The following is a 25570-nucleotide window of genomic DNA, read 5'->3' on the forward strand; positions in this document are numbered from 1 at the left end:
AATACTGACAAACTGTTTGAGTTTATTTGGCAGCATATTTACAATTCTTGCTCCTTAGCACATTGTATTATAAACAGTTAGTAATTTTTATTTATCATAAAATAACCTCTTTTGAGGTTAGATTAGCGTTCGGTAAGATTTTAGTAATATAATTGTAGTTCATTAAAGGTTATGGCTAGGACGACAGGTTTATTGGATTTTCCTAAGTTATTTTCTCTTTTAATGTATACAAGTTTTTTATACATTTTTGTTTTACATGTAGATTTATTAAATTTTTTTTATTTTAATAATTTTATTTTCAATTAACAAAATCATTTTAATTTACACTTGATTTAGAAAAAAGTTTTATCCTTATTACTGTTATGTAGGTATGTCATTTCAAAATTTCAGTTAATTAGCTAAATTTTTATAGCACACAGTTTTTTTGGAAACTATACCTATGCATTAAAATTATACGTATTTGTATCTAGTTAATGTAAATTGCTAAAGAATTACCCACATTACCAAAATTAATCATTTTAATTTATACATATCACTGTGATTGAATGTTTTTAATTTTTATGTTCGTTGTTTTTTATCAACAATAGTGCGGAGATAACGAAACAAATAATGACACGAGATGACTTTACACAAACAACTGTCAACTGTCTGTCGCCCAAAGCTGATAACAAGTGCACAGAGTACAAAAGCTATCTATATGAGTTAAGACAATAGACAATAGACAAATCTCTTTATTTACATGATCGTAAAGAACAGTATAGCGTCAAATATTTAAAACAGTCATAACTCAGAAATAAACTTTAGAAGAGATAAGTAGAGCAATTTTGGAAAAGTTCATCTGAGATGTACACTCCTTGCTCTCTCAATAAATTCCTCCAGGCTGTAGATGCCAGTGAAGACCTTATATCAAATGCCACAGATAAGAGTAAAGCAATATGGAGCATCATTAATAGTGAAAGAGCACCACGCCGAGAGGACAAGAACATGGATTGGGAGTTGGAGATCATGGGGAAAACTACCCAGGACATCAATAGAGTAGCAGACCATCTTAATGACTTCTTTGTTAATGTTGCGGATGCCACAATCAGAAATGCTAGCCCTGTTGACGGTACAATGTCTGTTGTAAGTACCATAACTGATCATAGGCCCAACATAATACTCTCCATTTTTCAGCCGACAAATACTGAAGAGGTAATTAAGACCATTAAAGCACTGAAACCAAAGCTTTCTACAGGGTTCGATGATATCCCGTCCAAGTTGTTAAAGATCTGTAAAGAAGAAGTCTGCTTGCCACTAACAAACATAATAAATAAATCCCTAGCCCAAGGTGTTTTTCCATCAAAATTAAAAATTTCAAAAGTGCACCCTCTTCACAAAAAGGGGAAGTAAAAAGGAATTACAAAACTATAGGCCAATATCACTTGTCCCAGTGGTATCCAAAATTATCGAGAAAGTCGTGTTATCCAGACTACTAAACCACCTACAGCAAAATTCTCTTATTCCCAAAAACCAACATGGTTTCATTTCTGGAAGGTCAACAACGACTGCCCTGGTGGATCTGGTTGAGTACATTATTGACAGTTTGGAAGCTGGAAATACTGTGGTCAACGTATTCCTAGATCTTAGCAAGGCCTTTGACTGCCTCGACCATGGCCTAACAGTAGAAAAACTGAGATCACTGGGAATAACAGACACAGCCTTGAACTGGTTTGGAGATTACCTTCACGACCGCCAGTAAATAGTAGAGCTGAAGCAGCTCAAAAATGGACAAACAAAAACAGCCAGATCATCTCCCCTGAGAGTAAATAGGGGTGTTCCTCAAGGTTCGGTACTGGGTCCAGTGCTGTTTGTGCTCTATACTGAAGACCTTACTAGATACTTAGAGGCCTTCTGCCTCCCTATCATGTATGCTGATGACACCGTCCTGATCACTAACAACTGATCAAATGAGTTGTCAAATGAGGTGTTGTGTATGAAATAATGTGAATATTGGACAGTTTTCTTTAACAAATTTTAACACTTTTCAACTCAGTTATTACTATACTAGAAGCATACCAAAAGTTTTGGATAAGTATAAAGTTTATTCATAAGTCTTAAATTTCAAGTTTTATAAACAAAACTATATTATTAAATTAATGAAGAATTTGGATTCACTTACCATTTGTTGGAAGCACATGTTTCACTGTAATATTTAACTTTGAATTTTTAAGTTATAATTCCTACTAAAAGACACTAATGTGTCTTAAAATATAATTTGTAATCAAAGCATGTGCTGTTAAAGTACCAATAATAAATATAAATAATTAAATTATATTTTTTTAATAAAAAAGAACACTATCCAGAGATTGACTACTGTAGTCTTCCTGTAGCAGAATTCTCCAAACAGGATACCCCACTACAAACAGCTTGCAGGAAAAGTTGGTTGATTGCTACTGAAAAACCAGCTGTTGTCATTATCTAACAGTCCCGGTGCTGGGCTATGCTAGTATATATGGACATTGACAAGCTATTAATTAAACATCATTGACACTGTCTCATTTGTCAAGTTGGGCTATACATTGACTGTAGATAAAAATCAGTGATCAGCATTGACCTTCAAAGACAATACTACAGGGTCTATATGTTTGTGTGTATTTTTTAAAAACAAACTTTCTTGTTCAGTGTCTATCTGTTTGTGTGTTGTTTTTAAAACTTTGTCATATTTTATCTGTTAAACAAATTTTAAATATTTTCAAAGCATTCTATTTGTGTATTTGTTTTTTACTTTAATTTTCATATAATATACATAGGCAACAATTGAAAATTATATAGAGTAAAATATAAAATATATTTCATAACATGAACTGTATTGTCAAAAAGTGTAATGTTCCTAAGGGATGGAAAAGAGAGGAAGTAATGAGGAAAACAGGAGTAAACAAAGGGAAAAATTGATGTAAATATTATTTCCCCTAAAGGGAAGATATTTAGATCACAAAAAGAATTGTCGCAGTACATTCTTGATAAAAAAGCTGTCTGTAAAAATTGAAGACTTTAATTTTTCACAAAAATGTTTTGAATTCACAAAATGAAAATGTAGTTAGTTTTGCCAGCACCCCAATTTTTTCTGGTGAATTAGCCTCTGAGGTAGATGAGGGAAAAAATCAACTTCATTTAAATAACACTCCTGTTAGCATGAAACAAAATGATCTACCCAAACACCAACTTACAACATACACATATCTCAACTCAGACAGAGAAGAATTTTAGTATTTCACTTCCCATTTTAAGCAACGATTGGATTCTGGATGATAGCATTGATATGTATTTTGAAATATTATATTTGAAAAAACTAGTCAACAATGATGTTTGCCTAGTGAAACCGGCTGTCTGTCAAGCTATCAAATACTGTAAATATGAAGATTTAGATTTTATCACTAAACCTCTCAGTCTGGATGAAAAGGCTTACATAGTTCTGCCTGTCAGTGATGCTGCACCAGTTATGCAAGTTGCAGGCTCTCATTGGAGTTTATTATTGTATGTTAAATCTAACAAAACATTTTACTACCTGGATTCTGTTAATCAGTATAATATCGACTCTGCAAAAACTGCTCTTTGACAGGATATCAAAGTATCTGAGCCCCTCTGAAAGTACAAAGTTCAAAATTCTGACTGCCCACAGCAAAAAAAATAACATTGATTGTGGTGTGTACTTATTGCTGATGGTTGATTGGTTCATAAAAGGACTACATAGCGGAGCGAGTTTAGTTGAAAAACTACTTTTGATCAATTAGAAATTAAGGAAAAGGATGTCATCCTAATAAAAGGGCTCTGCTTGCATATTTAATGCATAACCACCAGTACACTAAACTGTCACGAGCCACTATCAATGCTCTAATATTGCACCCTGTTGAAAACAATGTTCAGAGTTGCCAATCAATACACAGAAAACCTCTACTTTGATCCATAAAAAATACAGGAAATATGTGGATAAGTCCGAAGATAAAAATTAACAAAAAAATAAAAAAAAAAATCATAGCCAAAGAGTTTTTGAGTCTATAATTTCTACTTCAAACATGTATGAAGCTTTAGACTGCCCACCAGATTCCAAATTAATAAGGAGGGAAATTCCATTACCGTCCTTAAAAATCTTCAGTACATGTTAAAAACCACATCCAGACATAAAAAATTATCAACACAGATAAAATAAAAGAAATGTTACAAAACCGCCATAGAAAAAAAAGAAAGATTTGTAGTGGACTGCCCACAAGTAAACGTTACTCTGTGCAGCGACAGCCAAGGTAGTTATTTAAGTAGCAAAATAGAAAAAACTAAGCAATGGGAAAATTCACGCTTTGGCTATGTAAGAGCAAACACTACTCTAGCACAGGTTATTGAGTCCAGTGCCTTAGAAAGTAAAAATCCTCTAATAATTCTTGGTGGAACCAATGACAGCCTGAATGGAAAGTTTTGATTATATTTACAAAGACCTTGATAAACAACTACAAATAATTAGTAAGTTTAGGCCTGTTTTTATCAGTACTGTACCTATAAGACATGATAAAATATGGAACGATCCCATAAATAAATTGCTAAGATTAGCAAATAACTATATAATTGAACTTACAGCTAGAATGAAAAATGTCTATGTACTGAAACCTAAACTGTCTTAGAAGACTTCACTATACTAAACATGGCCTCCATTTGAATAAAAGTGGGAAATATAAACTGGCTGCTTTAATAATAAAGGCTATTAGAATGTCAGGCAATCAGAGGATAGATCACCAGAGAGTTTGGTTCGAGAGTTTGGTCTTACCAGAAAAACCACATGAAGAACTAAAACAGATCAACATCATTGAGGCAGACATGAACAGACTAATAAAGGATAACTGTACAGACAAAAGTGTTGCCTTTGCGCATTGTGTTTCGGGAGACTTCAGAAATGACAGAAATATGAGCGCTGGTGTAGCTAAAGTTTTTCAAGAGGCACTTCGGTAAACCAGATATTAGTAAGGATTATTTCAGTGATCATTTGGCTTGCCAGGTAACTGAAACCGGAGTGGCTGTATATAGTCTAATCACTAAAGATAATTATTTTCAAAAACCTAATGGTGAAATATATGATTATGCATTTCAACAACTCAAAGAGGACTTCAAGAAAAGAAATTTCAGTCAGCTGATTTGTTCGCCCATGGGATGTGTGCGAGATGGTATCAATCCAGAACATTTTTGTGCTCAAATAGTTGATTTTCAGCGTGTCACGGGAACCTCTGTAAACTATTGTAACGTATGACGAAAAGGCCAGAAGAAGTGTTAAGGAATGGTTTAAACACATGCCGAGTTTGTTCAACATCTACGACATACCATCTCTGCGCTGCTGCAGAATCAAGAAAAATCCTGATGTGTCAAACCCAAATATTAATATTAGAGACATCTACATCATTTGTCGATGGTGACTCCTGTGAAGTGTTGAACACAACAAAGTCTACGGACACCAAGCGCATCAACAAATGAATCGGTGGCCACTAACTTTTCAGGATGGTCTACTCCTCACAGTGCAATTAAGAAGAAAAATCTTTTCAGTGATTTTCTTTCTACTAGGGAGCATTCAGTATCTTGTTCAAGTGACACTTTAAATAGTTTTAATGTAACCTATAATAATAGAGTAAATTTTGAATTAGATCAGACAAAAAAACTTGCAAGTATTACAGGCAGAGACAAATGTATAACAGACTTTAAGATTTTCCATCAGAATGCAAGGAGCTTACAACCAAAATTGAACCATTTTGAAATTTTAATTGACCAGCTAAATCCTGATATTTTACTGGTAACTGAACATTGGACGAGCGATAACATTCTTGAATGCATCAAATTTAATAATGGGATGTATACATTGGCTAATTCTTTCTCTAGAAACCTCAATTAAAGGTGGTGGAGCTGCAATTTTCACAAAACGTTCTGTTTCATTTGAAAAAACTTGATATAACTTCATGTGAAGGATTACTGGAAGCTACAGGAATTAAAACTAAAATAAACAATGAGAATTACATAATTATTTGTATCTACAGGCCGCCCAATTCTGATATTGATAGTTTTATATGTAAATTAACCAAAATAGTTGACTCACTTGATTCTAGTTCTAACTGTATTCTGATGGGAGATTTTAATATTGATATTTTTAGTGCACTCTAACAATAAATTTAAACTAATGACTTTTCTTAATGAATTCAATTTTAGATATCTGATAAACCAAACCAACCAGAGTAACTCAGAATACACAGTCAGTTTTGGATAATATAGTACATCAATAAAAAGTTGGGCTTAAAAAAAGTAACTTCAAAAGTCATAATTACAGGATTATCAGATCACTTTGGTATCACACTTAATATTCCTATTAACGATGCAACAGAATATTTCTTAAAGCGAATACCAACAAAAGCAAGGTCTTTCAATGCAGAAAATGTACGCATACTAAATTATTTTCTTCAAAAAGAAAACTGGGATATATTGACATCAAGTTGTGATGGTCAATAAGCAATATTCTAATTTTGTTGAAATATTAAATTATAATATTGATATTTGTTGCCCAATAAAAAATAAAAATATTAAGAACAGATTAAAGATAAAAACTCCATGGATAACTAAAGAAAATTACGGAGACAAAAAAATGTTTTAATTTTCCTTGAATCACTCTGGGTTCAAAATCGTAATAAATTTGGAATTAAGAATCTTTTAAAAATGCAAAAGCAAAAAATATGAAAGTCTGCTAAGAAAAACAAAACAAGAATATATGACAAATAAAATTTTGAATTCAAAAAACATAAATGCTGATACATGGAAAATCATAAACAGAGATTTAGGAAGAAATACAAAAAAATAGAGCTAACATCTCACTAAGAAGCAATGCTAATTTGATAACTGATCCTAATGTTATTGACAATCAGTTTAATGAATATTTTAAGGGCATCCCTGAACATATTGGCCATTAATTTTAATAATCTGAATTACTCTTTTAAGGGTAAAAGAATTGAAAGCAGCATGTTTCTTCACCCAAACCTCTGAAAAAGAGATTCTTTAAAATAATAAAGAACTTGAAGAATAGTTTTGCAGTTGGTTGGGACTGCATAAGTACTGATTTATTAAAGAATATTTCAGATGTTATAGCAGGACCTTTATCATCTGTAATTAATACAAGTTTTGAAACAGGAATTTTCCCAGACAGTTTAAAAATTTCTAAAATTGTGCCTATTTTTAAAAACAAGGGAAAACTGCTCAGAAATTATTAACTATAGACCAGTTGCACTTCTGCCTGTTATTTCTAAAGTTTTTGAGAAAGCTATTTGTAATAGGTTATTGATTTTTTAGAAGCTAAGAGCATACTTTTTGTAAATCAGCATGGATTCATGAGGGGGAAATCCACTTTGTCAGCCATAATCAAAATTTCTTAATGAAATAATGGAAAGGAATGATAAATGGTGATTTTATTTGTGGTGTGTTTCTGGATTTGCAAAAAAGCTTTTGGACTGTGTAAATATAACATTTTGCTTGATAAATTAGAAAACTACGGAATAAGAGGGACACCTCATGATTTACTGAAATCTTACTTGGTCTGTCGGAAACAGTTTGTCACCATAAAAAATGATCAGGGTGAAGTCCACATCTAAAAAGATCAGACATTAAGTGGGGTGTGCCTCAGGGTTCCGTTCTTGGTCCATTGCTATTTTTAATATATATTAATGACATTGGAAATGTAAGTAATCCTAACCAGACAATTTTATATGCAGATGACACATCTATACTATATAAACACAAAAAATTTGGAGGATTTAGAAATCATAGCAAATATACAAATTAATAATATAGTGCAATACTTTAATGAAAACTTTTTAACAGTAAATGCAAATAAATCAACAGCTCTCAATTTTACTTCAAATAAAAAATCTTCCTTTGAAATTCAAATAGCAGTTGACAATTTAGTAATACCAAAGTTTGATTCTACAAAATTTCTCGGATTGATTATCGACAAAAATTTAAATTGGAATGACCATATAACTACTCTTTGTTTAAAGTTATCTAAAGCAATATTTATGATGAGAAAACTGTCTGAATTTTGCAACGAAAAAGCTCTTAAAATGGTATATTATGCATTTTTTTACTCTCAGTTAGTTTATGGTATTGAAAATATGGGGAAATACATTTAAGAAGAACATTAATAAAAATTTTATTAATACAAAAAAAAAGCAGTACGTTATATTTCTGGTATTGGCTATAAGGATTCATGTAAACAAAAATTTCAAGAACTTCATATTATGGACAGTCCCTTGTTTAATTGTGTATAAACTTTTGCTTTATATGGCTACGTCAAACAAGCTAACATATAAAAACATTCACCAATATAACACAAGGGGGTGCAAACAATATTGTAACCAAAAAACTGATTTCCAAACAATATTCATTAGCAACATTATCTCTTGGACCAAAATTATGGAACACACTGCCAAATGGTTAAGATCACTGCCATTTAGTACTTTCAAAAGACAAATTGGATTTTTTCCTTTTGGAACACCCACTTTATGAAGTGGATGAGTTTTTTTGGGATTAGTTATAAATTAGATAATTGTTGTTGATTTTGGGAAATTCTTTTATCTGTATTGTAATTAGTTTTAAATAATTAAATTGATTTGTTTTAATTGATATATTTATTTAATATATCACTTCTTTTAAAAGATCTGGACGAACTGGAGGATTACATTGCTTTTAAAACTGAAATGTACAATATTGTGTTTTTCAATGTGACAATGTATGTAATCTTTACCGGTAATAAATGAGTATCATTGAGTATCATTGAGTATCATTGAGTATCAGTTGAAGCATTGGAGATATCAACCTACATTGCGATGAATATGGCACATGAATATTGTATTAACAACGACCTTGTACTTAATGAAGACAAAACAAAACAACTGTCAGTAGGGCGACATAAGAATGATGTATATGACCTACCCAACGTACAAACTGTAACATCCATTAAACACCTGGGTTTAATCTTGGATGACCGGCTCTCATGGCGTAGCCAAATCGACTCTTTATGCCAGAAGCTGAGTTCCTCTCTATTTGCTCTGAAAAGAGTCAAAGCGACCTGCACCAGTCCAGCGATTAAAACTGCCTATTTTGCTTTATTTGAGACCCACATTAAGTAACCAGATGTCAATGAAAGCACTGTTATATTTAGATATTACGTTCATTAAATAACACTAATATACCAAATTTTATTCTAAAACATTAATTTATTGATATTTAAATGTAAATTGTTATCTTTCCCATGGATTGGACATTAGTCTCCGAACAGACATGGACCTGTGGACATAAGTGGTTTGTGCAAGCAAATCTTTGAAGGATTCAGACTCGAGAATTGATTGACAAGATTAGACAATTGAATTTGCCAAGATTCGATTCTTTATTAGTCATTATGTAAAAATTCTGTTACAATAGACTTCAACAGTATGGAAACAAGTTGCAGGATAAAACTAAATCAGAGTAAATAAAATAATAAAATTAAAAGAATGGTAAAATTTGACAAAATAAGATTATAATATCGCATTATTGGTAGAGGAAAAGAGACTTTACATAATCAGTCTATAATACTCATAAGAATAATGAAAATTTATTTTATGTGCACAACATATAAAACTATTACATATATTTTATCCATTGCGCTTAGATATCATTATCTGGCTTCAAGCAATAGATGGAAAAAGCAGGCGGTAGATCACTAAAGTAAGGAAATATCGTAGTTTTGTAATTAATACTAAACTTTTTACTCAGTGGGCTAGTTTATGGAAGACATGTCTTGGGATTCATATTCACGGCAAAATCCCAATCCTGGGGGTTGATCCCACAAATGTTTGCATGTATGAATGTGTGTCTGCGTGCAATTGTATGGAAAGCCAATTTCAGTTAAAATATACATACCATTACAAAGTAATATACTCTTAAATTTTGTATACTCTATGCTTGTGTACCGAAACACGTCTATTCATGGACGAGAGCTGATTGGTAAAAGTCTAATTACAGTTTTCTACATCGTTTTTTACTAAAACGTGTTTTTATTTTACTTTGATTAGGAAAAATAACCGTAGATAAATAACTAACAAAAAATATTCATAGGTTTGAAAACACTATTTTATTTTCAGTCAAATTTTTGATAATTGTGTTCATGAATCGCTGTTTGATTGTAAACAAAACCACTTTCACCTCTTTAATTTCTGTTGTATAACTATATCATCTACAAGAATATATGTATGTTTATATTTTAATTGTTTTATCATGGTTAAAATCTAGCTTAAAATACATACTATATTACATATAACAAAAAGAACTTTTTTAAAGGCATATATTCTGGAAGCCTATTTTGTAATCTATCAAATGAAAGTAGAAGATAACGGATATAACTTGGTTCTTAAACTATATTCATTTCCCTGAGCCTCTGTAAATTTCTTTAGAAGAGTAGTATCTTGGATTACTTTTTGTTTAGTCGGATGATCCCCCTCTGGGGACAACCTCTGTTTAACAATGGTAGAAATTATTTAGGTGATAAATTTATTTCAATCAAACTGATGGTAAAAAATGCTGTTGGGAATGAAATTCAGAGAATCAGGAATCTATTTTAAAACATCTGGAATTGGATTAGAGATTTGAATATTCTGGATTAAAAGAATTCTGAAGTGGTTGTCATTAGAAGATTTAAAATTGTCTTTAAATGGTTGTGCAGATGTAATATTTAATTGGTTACAAATTGTGAAAATTTACAGGAAATTGCTAGCGACTTAAAAAACTGCTATTAAATAAAAAACAAAATTTTAAATCAAAATAATAATTTAATTATGTTAAGAAATCTTTGACTCGGAATTAAAATTTCATATTCAACACATTTTAAATTGATATTTTCAGAGATATTTAGTTTAAGTAATTTAGTTAAGCATCTAGCACACTACACACAGTAAAAGTATATTCAAAATTGTTACAGCATTTTTTATATACGATCTTGATATTTGAACATAAACTCTCCTATATACCACATTTGGTCAAAATTGGCCCAGGTGTTTGCCATAGCTGATGTTTACATACACAGATGAAGAAGGCACAGATGCGTGATTATGCTCCACAGAGCTTGTAGGATATTTCAAACAGAGAAGCTACGTAGACTATGTTCTGCTGTACTATATCAAGACTGATGTTCATATTTATACCACACAATATGTAGGAACTTACAGAAGGAGAAAGTAACAAGTGGTTACCTGCTCCTGAGGATAGTACAGATGGTTAACAAACTGCGGAGCCTGCAGTATGTTCCATACGGAGAACGTGCGGTTAGCAATGTTCCGCTCAGCTCTCTCGCGGCTGTTGTTGCACAGAAACATTCCAAACATGTTGGAATAGGTGTGCTGGGCAAGCTTGATCTGAGTACAATTAACAAACATTACTAACTGACTTTGACAAAAAAATCAAACTACACCTTAACTCTATGAGAGCCAAACATATAACACATTACAATGTCTCAGAAGTGAAATATAAAACGCATTTAAAAACTACATATATATATATATATATGAGGTTGGTCTGAAAAGTTTCTGACTTCAACATGAAGATGGCAGCACTCGTAAATTAAAGCTAATTGTTGACAATTACTCACCAAAATTTCAGCCATTTTGGACACAAAGTTTTTATGTAACAGTCATTTCAGTAAATTGATTAGTTTTTTTGTAAAAATGGACAAAATAGAGTATCGAGCTGTCATTAAATATTTGTTTTTGAAAGGCAATACACCGCAAATCAAAGATGAGTTTGATTCTGTATATGGGAACTCCGTACCATCATTTACAGTGAAATTTTTGGCTGCTGAATTTAAACATGGCCGTAAGAGCTTGGGAAACGATAAACGTTTGGGATGTCTAAAAACTGCCACTCCCGACAAAAACATAGCCAAATTCTGGTTAATGACCACTGAATTAAAGTGAGAGAGATAGCAGAGGTTATGAACATGTCAAAAGAATGTGTCTGTCACAAATTAAATCAACATTTAGGCATGAGAAAGCTGTCCGCGCATTGGTTGGCATGTTTGCTCATATTAGACCAAAAACGTGTTTAAATGAACATTTCCAACGCTCTTTGGCGTAGTTTAGGTGAAATAAATTCGAGTTTTGTCACCAATGTACTTTAGATGAAACTTGGATATACCATTATAAAACCGAAACAAAAATAATCCAAATAGTAAACTGCAATGAGGGGACCACTCCAAAAAAGCAAAAACTGTTTTTTCGGTTGGAAAAGTGATGGTGACTGTTTTTTGGAATAGTCATAGAATTATTTTAATCGACTATATTAAAAAAGGAAAAACCATTATAGGAGCTTACTACACATCATTACTTGACAAGCTGAAGGCAGAACTGGCGGAAAAACAGCAACATTTGCAGAAAAAGAAAATCCTGTTCCACCAAGACAATGCACTAAGCAGTTGCCATGACGAAAAAGCACAAATTACAGTTTGACCTGCTTGACCATCTGCCTTACTCACCAGATCTAGCCCCAAGCGACTTATTTTTGTCCCTCACCTAAAAATTGCACTCGGAGGACAAACATTTTCATCAAATGGCGAGTACTATTGGAATGGGTTACAGAGATGAGAGCGTTACTGAGAGAAGTATTTGGCGTTGTGAAGGAAACAGGATTTTTCCAGACATTTGTTATCGTTCAGTGATACAAAAAATCAGTAACACCTGTAGATGTAGAGTTACAAGACTATGTTGAAAATTTTTTTTTAATCAGAAAAATATCTTGTTTCTTTGTTAGGTCAGAAACTTTTCAGGCCACCCCCATAAGAAGAGAAAAAATATACAAAAAATACATATCAATAAAAAACAAATAATAATAACAATAATAAAACGTATAACTAATATAAAAAAAATAAAAATACAATAACAAGAAGTACATTCCTAATACTATCAACAATAAAATACAGCCAACTCCTGATTTTGCGGAGGTGGAACATCTGTGTTGTGGATTAATAGGGGTAAATAATTTTGGCGACAACAAAAAGTAATTAATTGTATGGTGAAAGCAAATTAAAAACAATTGTGCATCATTTTTCAGCAATTTTATTGAATTTGAATTTGTAAATATCAAATAAAGAAACACCATTAAGCATTTGTAGATAGGAGGTGGGATAATGTTTAAAAATAACAAGCAGCAGCGTGGCAGTGAAGTGAGTGAAAAATGTCAGTCGTAATAACAACACACAGACACATGTAGTCTGCGCACCAGCACTGTCAGTCTGTCTGTTTACTAGTAGCAAGTGTTTTTACTGCGGTTATTTTTAGACTCTCTCATTCGTTTTCAAGGGTTTAAGGAGGGGGTGGAGGGTTGAGCTGAGCCCAAGGTCACTACGGAGCAGCAATAAAACACATTGCGTGATATATTATTTGGAGGGACAGGAAGACGGTTTACTTTGTGACAAACTAGTTTTGCGGAAGTTACATTTAACAATATTTAGGAAGAAAGCTGCTGCAAAAACACAAAAAATTATCTATTTCTTCCAACGAAATAATAAGTAATCATAACTAATCAATTCATCAAATATTGTACATAGTTTATTAATTTCATGGCTATTAAATTGAGTAACTTGTTTTTATTCTCAACTAAATAAACAATACAATGGTCTTACTAGGTAAGTTTAATCGAAAACCATTTTATTTAGCTATTAATTACTAGTTTAACTTTGTTAATGGCTCCGTTTGTTTTAAACCGTGTTTATGAGTTAACCGTAGGAGACTTGCAATTAATTATCACAAATAATTGAGAGCTGACTGTATTAGAAATAAAGTAAGTTTTCAACTAAAAATTTGTGTTTTTATTACACAAAGTAATAACCAAATGTGATTAAAAAATAGAAAGCAAAAGAAAAGACAATATCACAATAATTCCAAATAATTCTAAAGTAGGAGGTTGAGTTAATAGAGTTCCTCAGACCAAACCTAAGTATTCGGAAAATATAAGTTGACACTTAAATGGATTAAAGTAAAAAATACAGTAAAATACTTACAAGATAGTTGCTGTTCAACTCAAACGCACAAGGGTATTGTTTGATAATGTTATGAATGCAATCAAGCCATTGCAGAAAGACTGGACATCGCTCATTGATGTCTTCTCTGAGTCCACAGCGATCTGCAAACTTGTGTCCGAACTCTAACCATTCCCTCTCCACCAACACTCGGAATCCCTGTATCACATTTTCATTAACTTTGTGTAGTTCACTAGGACTATCAACACTGCATAAGTCAAAGGATAACTTTCACATTGACCTGAAAGTAACAGAACACACAACTTATACACTGATGTAACTAATTTCTATTAAAACACACTGATAGCTCAATTAAATGTCCGTAATAAATATCAACAAGCCAAAAACGTAACTGCAACTGCACACTAACAACCCGTTGCGTGGTTGCTGGGAAAAATAACCACTATTGTAACAAGATGTTGATTAAGGATGGGTTGATTCCAATACTTGATTCTTAACGGTATCGAGGAATCGCAGTTTCTTGATAATGCGGCTCTTTTCATTTGATTCCGATACCAATATTTTCAAATATTACAAAATAATGAACAAAATCAACAGTGGTTAAAGTATACAGGGAAAGTCACGATTTTATCATCTACGACTATTCGCAAACAAAAGCAGATTGGCAGTGTGCCAATTACCAATCACTAGAACGTGTTATTGTCGTACATGCTGTATGAAAAAATGTAGATAGCCCAATTACCGTAGTTCTATAATATTTTTCCTTATGTTCTTATTTTCTATGTTTATCTATGTTCGTGCATCTCCACACATTTGTTGTATATATGCGCTGACATCCGCTTCTCAGCGGTACACAAACAGACGTTCACTAATTTTTGTTCATCTTATATGTTGTGTAGTTGCATAAATATGTACTCTATAACATTATATATATGTTAACATCTTAAAATGTTTTATCAAGGCCAAATTTGTTTTAATGGTAACAAAAAAATTTTCATTCTTTGAAACTTTTTTAAATTTAAATTAATTACAATAACATATTTAACCACCATAAAGCAGCGTAAACATTCCTCATTGACCTATTGTCAACATAGGCGCATTCCCGGAAAATACCGCAGCCGACCTATAGTGAACTGCTTACCCATAAAGGTCAAGATCAATTTGTCTCATTAACAATACTGAAATATATTAATCAGAACATTTACAGCTATAATTAGAAATATAAAAGTAATTACGGTACATATTTCACCCCAATATTGGCTCTTGAACTGTTTATGGCATCCTTACGCTTCTATAATGTCTGGTGTGCAAATTGCATATTCACAATCATTAAAATTTGATCAATATACATGAGATTGATTTATTGAGTGGCAACTGTATTATTTATCACAGCTAAGTAGACCCACCGTAGGTTTTTGTTTTATATTTATAAGATATAACCCTCTCTTGCAAATGGTATTAATTTTTTAATTCGTTAACTACTTGTGTAGGCTCTCCAAGAATTTGTATACCATTGACACTAATGAATGAAAACATTGCTAAAAATTTTATCTAATGAAATGATTAAAATAAAAAATAGAAAATTACACTGTTATGAGGCTTATCAAGGTATAAAAAGAAAAATACTAAACACAAATTTTAAAAAACTAACTAAAACAAGAGTAACATATAGCTAGGTAAAATATGATATTTATTGTTAATTACACATGTTAATTATTTTCGGGTTATTTCAAACAAAAATTGTGAAAAGTATAAATCTCAGTGTAAACCATATATTTTAATAGTTTTTTTAAGCCATTAATGTAGGAATGTTAAAGATAGTCTATTACAAAAATGCTGACTATTGTAAGAGAAAGATGTTTTAAAATAGGTTATTCTGTGTATAGGCAATGACTATTACATGTTGTATAGTTATGATGGGAGATAAAGGGATTGGACTGTATTCTTTATAAGTTTGAGTTATAACTTCCATTACATAAAAAATTCTGTCAAAATTTTAAAATTAAAAAATTGCCTCTACACAACTGATTAATTTAAATTTCAGATTGCTCTCTTTTAAGTTTTAAAAACCTTTTCTCCAGCAAAATACATTTAAAAATTAACATCATAACATAACTCCATCTCCATGCATGGATGTCCAGATATGGGCTGAAGTGTGAATGTTGTTTTGTTCCAGTTCACCTTCCTAAAATCTGAAGTCATGTTTGTCTGAAGATGTCCATAAAAAGTTGGTGACAAAGAAGCTCTAATAAACTCTTTAAACGTTTCAACATCAGAGACACCCCGACTATGAAACACAGTGTATTTCAGGTGAATATATCTTCTCATTGTCTCATCAGGTGCACAATTACAAAACTCAAAATTCACAATGAATCAACGCTTCCCATCATAGTTAAATTGTGTGTAGAAAACTCAGCTCCTCCACTATGTTTAGAGATTGTGTCTATAAAACATGGAGACAAAGAGAATATCTCTTTACCTAGATCACACTATATTTTGTAGTTTGGATGTCTCTGATGTCGAAACGATGTAAAGAGTTCATTTGAACTTCTTTGTCATTGACTTTTTATGGATCTCTTCTGACGAACATTACTCCAGATTCCAGGAGGTAAGTTTGTGATAGCAATACATTCCAGACACTGCACTAAGAGGAAGGTGAACTGGAGTAAAACTCAACATTCAAATTAAATCAATGCTTCCCACCTTAGCTACATAATGTGTGTAATATACTCCGTACTGGGTCGATCTCAGAACAAAACAGCACTTGGCGCTTCAGTGTCACTGAGTACCTGATCTCGAGCGTTTAAGGGTTAAATCAACTACTGAATATCAAGAACCGTTTTAAATAACTAAGTACAAAAATAGAATGTTTAATGTATAAATATACCTCAATGGTACGGTAGTAGGGGTCCAACAGCAGTTGGGCAAGCGACACTATCTGTGGAGTTCGGTCCCAGCCATCAGAGCAGTGAACCAGGACAGGGCGGCCATCGTTCTCAACGGCATTTGCCAAGGTGATTGCGGCATGAATCAGCCCTGCCATGTTTTGAAGCCAGCGAGTTCCCTCTAGCAAACTGTACCAGCTGAAACAACAAACATGTCTAATGGGCATCTCTAGAGTTAGGCTACACAATGAGGGAAACGAAACTGTACAGCCTAACTGTGACTTGCTTTACAAATATACTATGTTGTTATGAAATAGTGGTGGTACTGCTGTCTAAGGCTTCGTTTCATACTTCCAGGTGGGCAACAGTCCCTTGAGGCTTGCGACCGACAACAATGTTGTCCATTACACGAAAATTTTTAATAAAGAAAAGGTCTTCAACATTTATTGGTAAATGAGGATGGACAATTCTAAAAAGAAATAAACTTTTTTATATTTTCAATCTTTCTATAGATTCCCAAACATTAATTTGGTTTCAGTTCTCTTCTATATATATTTTAACCTGACAATACTTTTATTTACCACAATCTTCCTTAAGCTATCCTTATTATCCAATAGTTATGAAAATTAAAAACTAGCAGTCAGTCAGTTTGTGCTGTCAGTTTTCAATGCCACTGATATTTGGGGAAAGAACTTGGTCTTGGCCAGTTATTGTAGAAGGCTATACAATCGGGCCCTATACAGAGTGAGTTTTATGTCCTGGCACACCTGGATATAATTTAAACGTTTATTTTAACAGATTTGATGACAAATTTACAATTGAGTAAAGGGGGGCAACTAAACATTATCAAATACGAACCCCTATCATGTCTCAAGTTTTTACACACGTCTAGCACACTGTCAAACAGCCGAAGGTGAACAGTTTGAACACCTGCTACATTAAAACAGGTAACTGTTTTTAGAATTTGCGTTAGTGTTGACTCATGTTACGATAAACAGGACAAGACAGTTACTGATTTTATTATTGTAAATTTGTCATAAAATCTGTTAAAATAAACGTAGAGACCTCTAGTTTGGATTATTGGATTTCTTTTTTTATTCCCTTTAAAATGAGGGGTCACAAGATAGGGGTTTGTATTTGAAAATTTTTAGTTGCCCCCCTTTACCCCCCACTTTACTCAATTATAAATTTGTCATAAAATCTGTTAAAATAAACGTAGAGACCTCTAGATTGCATTATTGGATTTCTTTTTTTATTCCCTTTAAAATGAGGTGTCACAAGATAGGGGTTTGTATTTGAAAATGTTTAGTTGCCCCCCTTTACCCCCCTTAAGAAAAGGGGGGGGAATTTTCAACAACTTGAAAAATTTAAAAAAATGTTTAATAGGTAGGGTCAAGGTTTCACATAGATATATAATGGATATAAGGTTTCACCGTTTAAATTATATCCAGGTGTGCCAGGACTCTGTATAAGATATATTATTTTCTTTCTTGAGGTATATTGGGAGAGCACAGATGGTATATTTGTATCAGATATGAAGTTGAAACCACCTTAACCCGTTTGAGACTACATGCAGTTCCTGTCCACCCAATACACAAACAATTCAAGTTACAGTTTATTTCCAATCAAGGATCTTTGCTACTTAATGAAACAGGTGGTAGTTTATTGATGCTTCAATTTACTGTACATCATTTTCTAGTAGAACATAAGCTAATAAAGCAAAATAATAATCTGACATATTTAAACGTCTTTAACAACTTGCTAAGGATAACCTGTTTTTGTTGTTAGCTGTGCTGCTAAATGCAGATTGTTGCGTTGGTTTAAAACGCATCTCGTATCGTTAATGTTATTTCTAAATGTTTGCATTTCAATACCAATCGATCAAGTTGATTTTAAACTTTTACTAGTGCTAATTAATTTTACTTGTGGTTTGCTAAACATCTTCAAAATGGATGGTAAAAAGGTTGGTGATAGTAAAGTTTAACTTTCAACGTAATTATAGTACTTCTAAAATATCACCATCAACTAGTTGTGTAGGAAAGTCGAATCTCAGATCTACTGAATGTTCACAATCTGGAACCGAGAATTGATTGAAGAGATTCAACAATAGAATCTGCCACGATTTTTTTATGTCTCTGATTACTGGACAGAAGTCACGTTTTTGTCTTCCACCATTTCCAGGAATGTTTATGATCGATGACATGAAGGTCGCTGGTGCATTTGTCTGTCTGCACATGTGGCGTTGTAAAAAAACCAAACATTTTATCACAAGGTTGTTCAAGGTCGTGGGTTCCCAGCTTCCAGCATATTGTGTTATACAAGCATACCTCACAACCAGCAACATGATTCATTATTTAAAGCAGTAAAAATTAAACTGTAATTTAAATCTCAATCAAGTTAGAATATAGTTCTTGTCAGTTGGAACACTCAAATATTAATTGAGAATGGTGGAACTGTTTCTAAATATTCATGTGATACTTTTAAACTGTCAATTTGTATACTTTACAAACATTTATACATTTCATGTAATTCATATTATTTGTATTCTGAATCTGTTGAAACATTTTATAAACTTTCATAAGTACTAGAAACGTAGGAAGTAGAGTAAGGGCATCACAGCACACAAGACGATAACACAGTAGTAGCTGAAATTTTCCTTATACTAATCAAAGAATGATTGTAACCATCAAAATAGTGCATTGCACTGTCGTCTGTCCGTTGTGACGGTCGATGGACACTGGTAATGAGTTACGGGGAGGGTGTACAAAGCCGAGGTGAGTTCTTTGACACGGTAGCGTTATTGTCATCTGGCTAGTAATAAAGGATGATACAGTAGGAAATTACTATTTTGAGTCCATACTTTGAATAATAACTGCCTACTTTTTACATATAGTTTAAAAGGGTGATAATAATTATAAGAAACTTTATACGATTACTGTATGAGTGGCAGAAATTGGTTTCATGAAGTTTTATTCCAATCAAACTTGGGCTAAAAAGCATTTAGGATGTCATAACTTTACTTAATACCCTACATGCTTGGTTATTTCAAACCTGTGCTCTGATTTGTATGGGTACTTAAGTCGAAATTTCCTCATGTACTATCTGATTAAAAAAAGCCATGTAATAAATGTACAATAGTGGCATTGAATAGAAATATTATGGTCCTAAGTCCTATTTAGTATTTGGGGTTTTTAACCGGTGGAATAGTTGAGGGGATGATTAAGGAGGAGGGGGAGAGTTCTTGGGAATAAAATGTTACATATGTATATATATATATATATATAAATATACACACACACACCCACTCACGAGAGTCATCCGGAAAGTACGGTCCGTTTCGTGGTAACTATTTGAGCAGCAAGCGAACAGTGCAATGTGCATGCGCACTGACTCCCAGCATACCTTGCGCACAAAATGATACCATTTGCAGTGAAATTATTGTAGAGTGCTGTTTACGGTGCAAATTTAAGACGTTCACAAAAATTGATCAACTTCAGCTTACAGAGATGGACGGGAAAATGTCCATGATGAACCACGATCTGGCCGACCATCATTAATCACGGAAAAATTGTTCAATGTCAATTAAAAGATTTGTGAAGATCAGTGATTTACCATTTCATTATTAGCATTGGAATTTCCAACCGTAAGTAAAACAACATTGCACAAAACTGTCCCTGAATATTTGAAATTTCACAAATTGTACTAACATTGAGTTACCAGGCTGCTTAGGCAAGGTTTTGGCGGCACAGGCGGCAGATTTCTACGACATCGGCAAAATAGCTCATAGAACGTTATGACAAATGTTTAAATAATAATGCAAACTTGTTTAAAAATAAAGAAAGATGTCAGGAATCAAATAAAACAAGTTATTTTGGAAATATCTGTTATTTATGTTTTATATAAAATCAGACCTTACTTTCCGGATGACACTTGTGTACGTATATATCAATATTTTGTACATGTTTTAACTCCTGCAGAATGGTAATCATGAGATGGGGGGAGTACAAAGAAGCTCTTGTACTTCAGAATTGCTTGAACTCGTGGTTGTCAAAACATGTAATTATTCACAATCCGATATCATACTTATTTTCTTTGTTTGATTGGCAACACAGTATCAAGGACAAGTGGCTCGTGCCATGCAGTGTGGCAACAAATGCACTGGTGAGAGTAACAGGACAGTTTCTTCCCCATTCCCCTACCCATGGCAAAGTGAAAGTTGCTACGTTGTCTATCAACCAATAGCTTGAGCATCAAACATGACAGTACCCTCTTCTTTCACAAGAAAGACACAAATAATGTATTTATGTAGTCAGCTCTAACCTGCTGATTCTCGGTTGCAGACACAGACATTCACTTATAAAAATAAAATGGTTAAGAAATTGATAATATTATAGACAGTAAAATTTATTTTCATGATCAATTGTTCTCCATACAAAAATTTTTGAACTTTTATGATTGGAATTATGTAACTTCAAGTAGATTTGTCTTTTTTTATTAAAAATGTGTCAATATATTCTATTGTATTTCAAAAACTAAAATTTTTCAATAGGTTATAAAAAGTTATAGAATTTTATTTTGCAAGTATTTGTACCACAAAGATGTTAAAAATACAAAATTATAAAAATAGTTTTTTTTTATATAACCCTTGGAAATACATAGTTTACAGTATGCAGATTGTTCAAGTATGAGGGCAATAAAAATGTAATGAGTATTAAAGGACCTGAGAGTTAAAGGAGGAAATACTGTACTAATTGTCCAGTAATGGATCAAATAACTTACTTTGGCTGATCCACGGATGGCCAACAGATGCTGCGTAAAGAACAGAAGCTCTTGCGAATGGCGTGAATGTTAGCCAAGTTCATGAACTGGATTTCACATTTTGGATAGTACTCTGGGTACTCGCAGCCACCGCCTCGGGCCCGGTTAACCCACGCCGTTGCATAGGAACGTGCATCCATTATCAGTAGCTTTTTATCCTGAAAAACAGAAACTAATTTACCTTTGTTTCTAAATGTACATCTCATACAATATACAAAACAATGTTAACAAGTCGTTACATGTCCTACAGCAAAGTGCCACAAAGATAGACTTTTGTTAATATTTTCTTTACTTGTACTTCAATATGTTTAATTGGTTTATGTGTTATAGTAGCAGAAGCATAAGTCAGCAGCAAATGCTAACATTATGTATATTTTTTAATTCAGGAAAATCATTTCCATGTAAAGTCCCATATGTGTTAAAGACAATGAACTAACAAACTTGCTCATATTTTGGAAGATTTAATTAGTTTTTACCATTTGTATAGTCATTTATACAAGATTTGAGCAAATTGCCACAGGGTGTACACTCATGTTAAACAGTGGACGTTTTAAAATATAAAATTTAGTTGCAATTATTTAACTATTTTAACATTTTGAGGAGCGTGGCCCCTCACTCTCACTAGTTTATTATCTGGTTTTGCAATCTTCGGGCATCTTGACTAGGAAGGCCTTAGAAACTCATGAGATGTTTTATTGTGAAGGCCTCATTGTGTGGCCAAGCTATATTCTTGTGCTTAGTTTATACTCATTATAACCAGTGCAGTCATAACAATTAGTGCAGAATGTTCTAGTGAGGGCATGGATATAAAGAATCTCTCTTTGCCAATTCTACCAGTTACACTTTCTTTGCCCCCATTTTTCAGAATCATTAAAGCATTACTTATACATTGAATATACCCTTTATTTCCTTAAATCAATATTTTTTAACTGAGAGAACAATGTTTACAGATAAACATTACTGAGGTTGTGAACATTTGTTTTTAAGTCCATAATGAGTTTGATGGTCTTCGTAGCCTACAAGAGTGGATCTTAAAGTAAGCCCATCGCACAAATACACCAAAAATATAATCTTGTTGGCATTTAACTGAATATGAACTTAGAACTGTACATTCAGTTATAATCATTGCTGTGCAAATAGTTAAATTGACCCATTTATCTAGCTTAATCAGCCAGCAAGTGGAATCCCTTATTCTGAAAATACAAAACATTAAGTAAGCGGTAATTAAGTCTGTAAGCCAGATTATTACCGCCAAAAAGCATATTTTTTATATCATAATCTAGCAAATAAAAATAATTAGAATCATTTTTGGATACCCAGAAAAGTTTTTGACAATAATAACAATCAATTCATTTATACACATATGTATTGAGAAAAGGTTGACACATATTACATTTTCCTACGGCAGAAGAGGGCTATAATAATTCTGAATTGTTTGGGAGCGGGGATACTTGTAAATCATATTTTACTAATAATAATAATATTACGACTCTCCTATGTATTTTAATTTTTCAAATCTATTTAAGAGAGAATTTAAATGATTTTACAAGTTTTAATGAATACATAATTATTATACAAGACATTCTAATGACTTAGTTCTGCCTACAACTAGATTGACTAAATGCATTAAGAGTCATGAATATTTACAAATCAAGCTCTTTGACAAATTCCCTGAAACATGGAGAGTATTATATTTACAAACTTTTAAAACAAAGATTTCCACATGGCTCAGCCTTATACTCAGTAAATTAATTTCTGAACTCAGAGTAGATTATGATGATTAGTTATCCAGTCACTTACAATGTTTGTTTTTATTGCACATTGTATCAGATATTGTTTGATATCTGAATTTGTCCATTCTGTCAAGAAAATGACAATAAAATCGAATCTGGTCCTTACATACAGCCGATTATTTTAACAACTATTTTAATCACAGAAGACTACTACAAAATAATATACTCTGTCACATACCTTCAAAGATAATTGTGATGTAAATGGATAATGATCTTGAAAATATTAAACCAAGAACCTATACATAGGATTAAATGTGTGATTCATCATGCATAACTGATCAGCTTGTATCTGTTACATGATTTATTTCTTACAATATGATACAGAGAATTGATTGTGTGATTCATCATGCATAACTGATCAGCTTGTATCTGTTACATGATTTATTTCTTACAATATGATACAGAGAATTGATTGAGCAAGAGAATAGTCCAATCAACGTGACCCTAGGAATCTTTGTGATGTAACCCTGAAATCTAGAGAGCCCGTCTTGAGACTTTAAAAAAACAAGTTATCCCTAGGAGCTAAAGAAACCATTTTTGTAGGTTTAAGAAATGCCCTATGCATGACCTTCAACTAGTCAAAACAATCATTTTACAGTCATAAGCAATATGTAGCAGTCTCCTTGAACTCACTGCATGACTGATTCAGATGTACCCATCTAATACAGGTGATTGTTCAGTGGGCAATGTCCAGTCAACAGATTAGAAAATAATCTAATGTCCGGTCTTCCAGGTGATAGCTTCACTACAGACAGCTTTTGCATGTCAAGATCTGGGAGCCATTGTAATAAAAGCAAGTTTCTGTAGCTACCCTTTTTCATAGCATTTTTAACTTGACACTTTGCAAAACCACCAAAAGGTTCAGTGCCTATGATACATGATGTAGTTCCAGCTCTCGTCGACCTATCCGCTGCCCACTCCCTGCAGCCCCTTAATGTTCAGGCTCCCACATCATAGTCACCGTGTGGATATCCAGGACCCTAAGTAATAATGGGCAGTCCCAAACCAACTTGGACACTAAAATATTGCTACTGAGAAATCTCATTGCATTGTGACGGTCTGAGAAGATGGAGATCCTTGCCCCTTTCAATGTCCAACAGCTTGAAAGACTGTTGGAAAGGAGCTCAGGGCTAAAAGTTTGGTAACTTACACCCAAGCCTACGCCTCCATATTTCCTTGATCTACCTATGTACATCTTCCCTTCTTAACCCTAGTGTTGGCAATCGAAGACTATTCGTCGGTGACAGTCCCACGGAGGTTGGCAATCGATGATTAGTCGTCGATAGTCATGGCGTCACTATTTCACTTATTATAGTACGTAAACTCGTATCAACATCATTCGGGCACCATTGCCAACATTAGAATCTGTCCTGTCTGCAGACAGTTTTTTCAATAGCTGTAGCAAGTGGACGGATGATGCAATCAGCTGTTTATAAAGTGGAATTTTTCAACTCTGTCGCTACGGCCCGGCACTGTTGTTGACTGACTGTATTGGTTATTTTGTTCATTTATTACATTCGTTAACTGTAAATATTGATTGATTATTGCATAAAACATGTTTATTATGATCCTGTAATGTTCTTATGTGAGTAGTTTTAGTAAACAATACTAACAGTGATATATTTGTTTACTAAATTTAGATGCATATTGTAGTTTTGTTTTAGCCCAGTCAGAACTCAAAACATTACAAACAATAAACAAACTAATTATTGATTTATTTTAACATTGTAAATATAATTTTGTTACTTTATTCTTTCTTTTTGAAAAGTTTCTTGTTACTATGGCTCAAAACAATTGTGTTTTTGGTTACTACATTTCAAATTGATAATTGCTGTTTTATTCAGTTGGATTTTAGACATGTTTTCCAATTTTCACACATATGTTTAGTTTTATTTTTGTATATATTCCTAAAAACCTATATATACATTCAAAAACTACATAATATTTGAAAACTTTTGGTTATCTTGAAGTTTCAAAGTTCTAGGAATAAAAATTTTTTCAAAACCATGGTCCCACGCAAT

At 32.8% G+C, this 25570-nt stretch overlaps 1 protein-coding gene across 2 annotated transcripts in view; it reads right to left on the bottom strand.

The window, feature by feature from the left end:
* Positions 1-25570, bottom strand: part of LOC124370023 (myotubularin-related protein 3-like) — an 82294-nt gene that overhangs the window by 28001 nt on the left and 28723 nt on the right. For both annotated transcript variants that reach the window (XM_046828309.1, XM_046828308.1), the window contains exons 6-9: positions 21718-21914; positions 16941-17136; positions 14075-14251; positions 11274-11435 (exon numbers count right to left, since the gene is read on the bottom strand). In XM_046828309.1, the coding sequence (XP_046684265.1) occupies positions 11274-11435; positions 14075-14251; positions 16941-17136; positions 21718-21914 (732 nt within the window). The remainder of the gene's footprint in view (positions 1-11273; positions 11436-14074; positions 14252-16940; positions 17137-21717; positions 21915-25570) is intronic.

This window comes from Homalodisca vitripennis, chromosome X (genome assembly GCF_021130785.1).
Source record: "Homalodisca vitripennis isolate AUS2020 chromosome X, UT_GWSS_2.1, whole genome shotgun sequence".
Classification (NCBI taxonomy): domain Eukaryota; kingdom Metazoa; phylum Arthropoda; class Insecta; order Hemiptera; family Cicadellidae; genus Homalodisca; species Homalodisca vitripennis.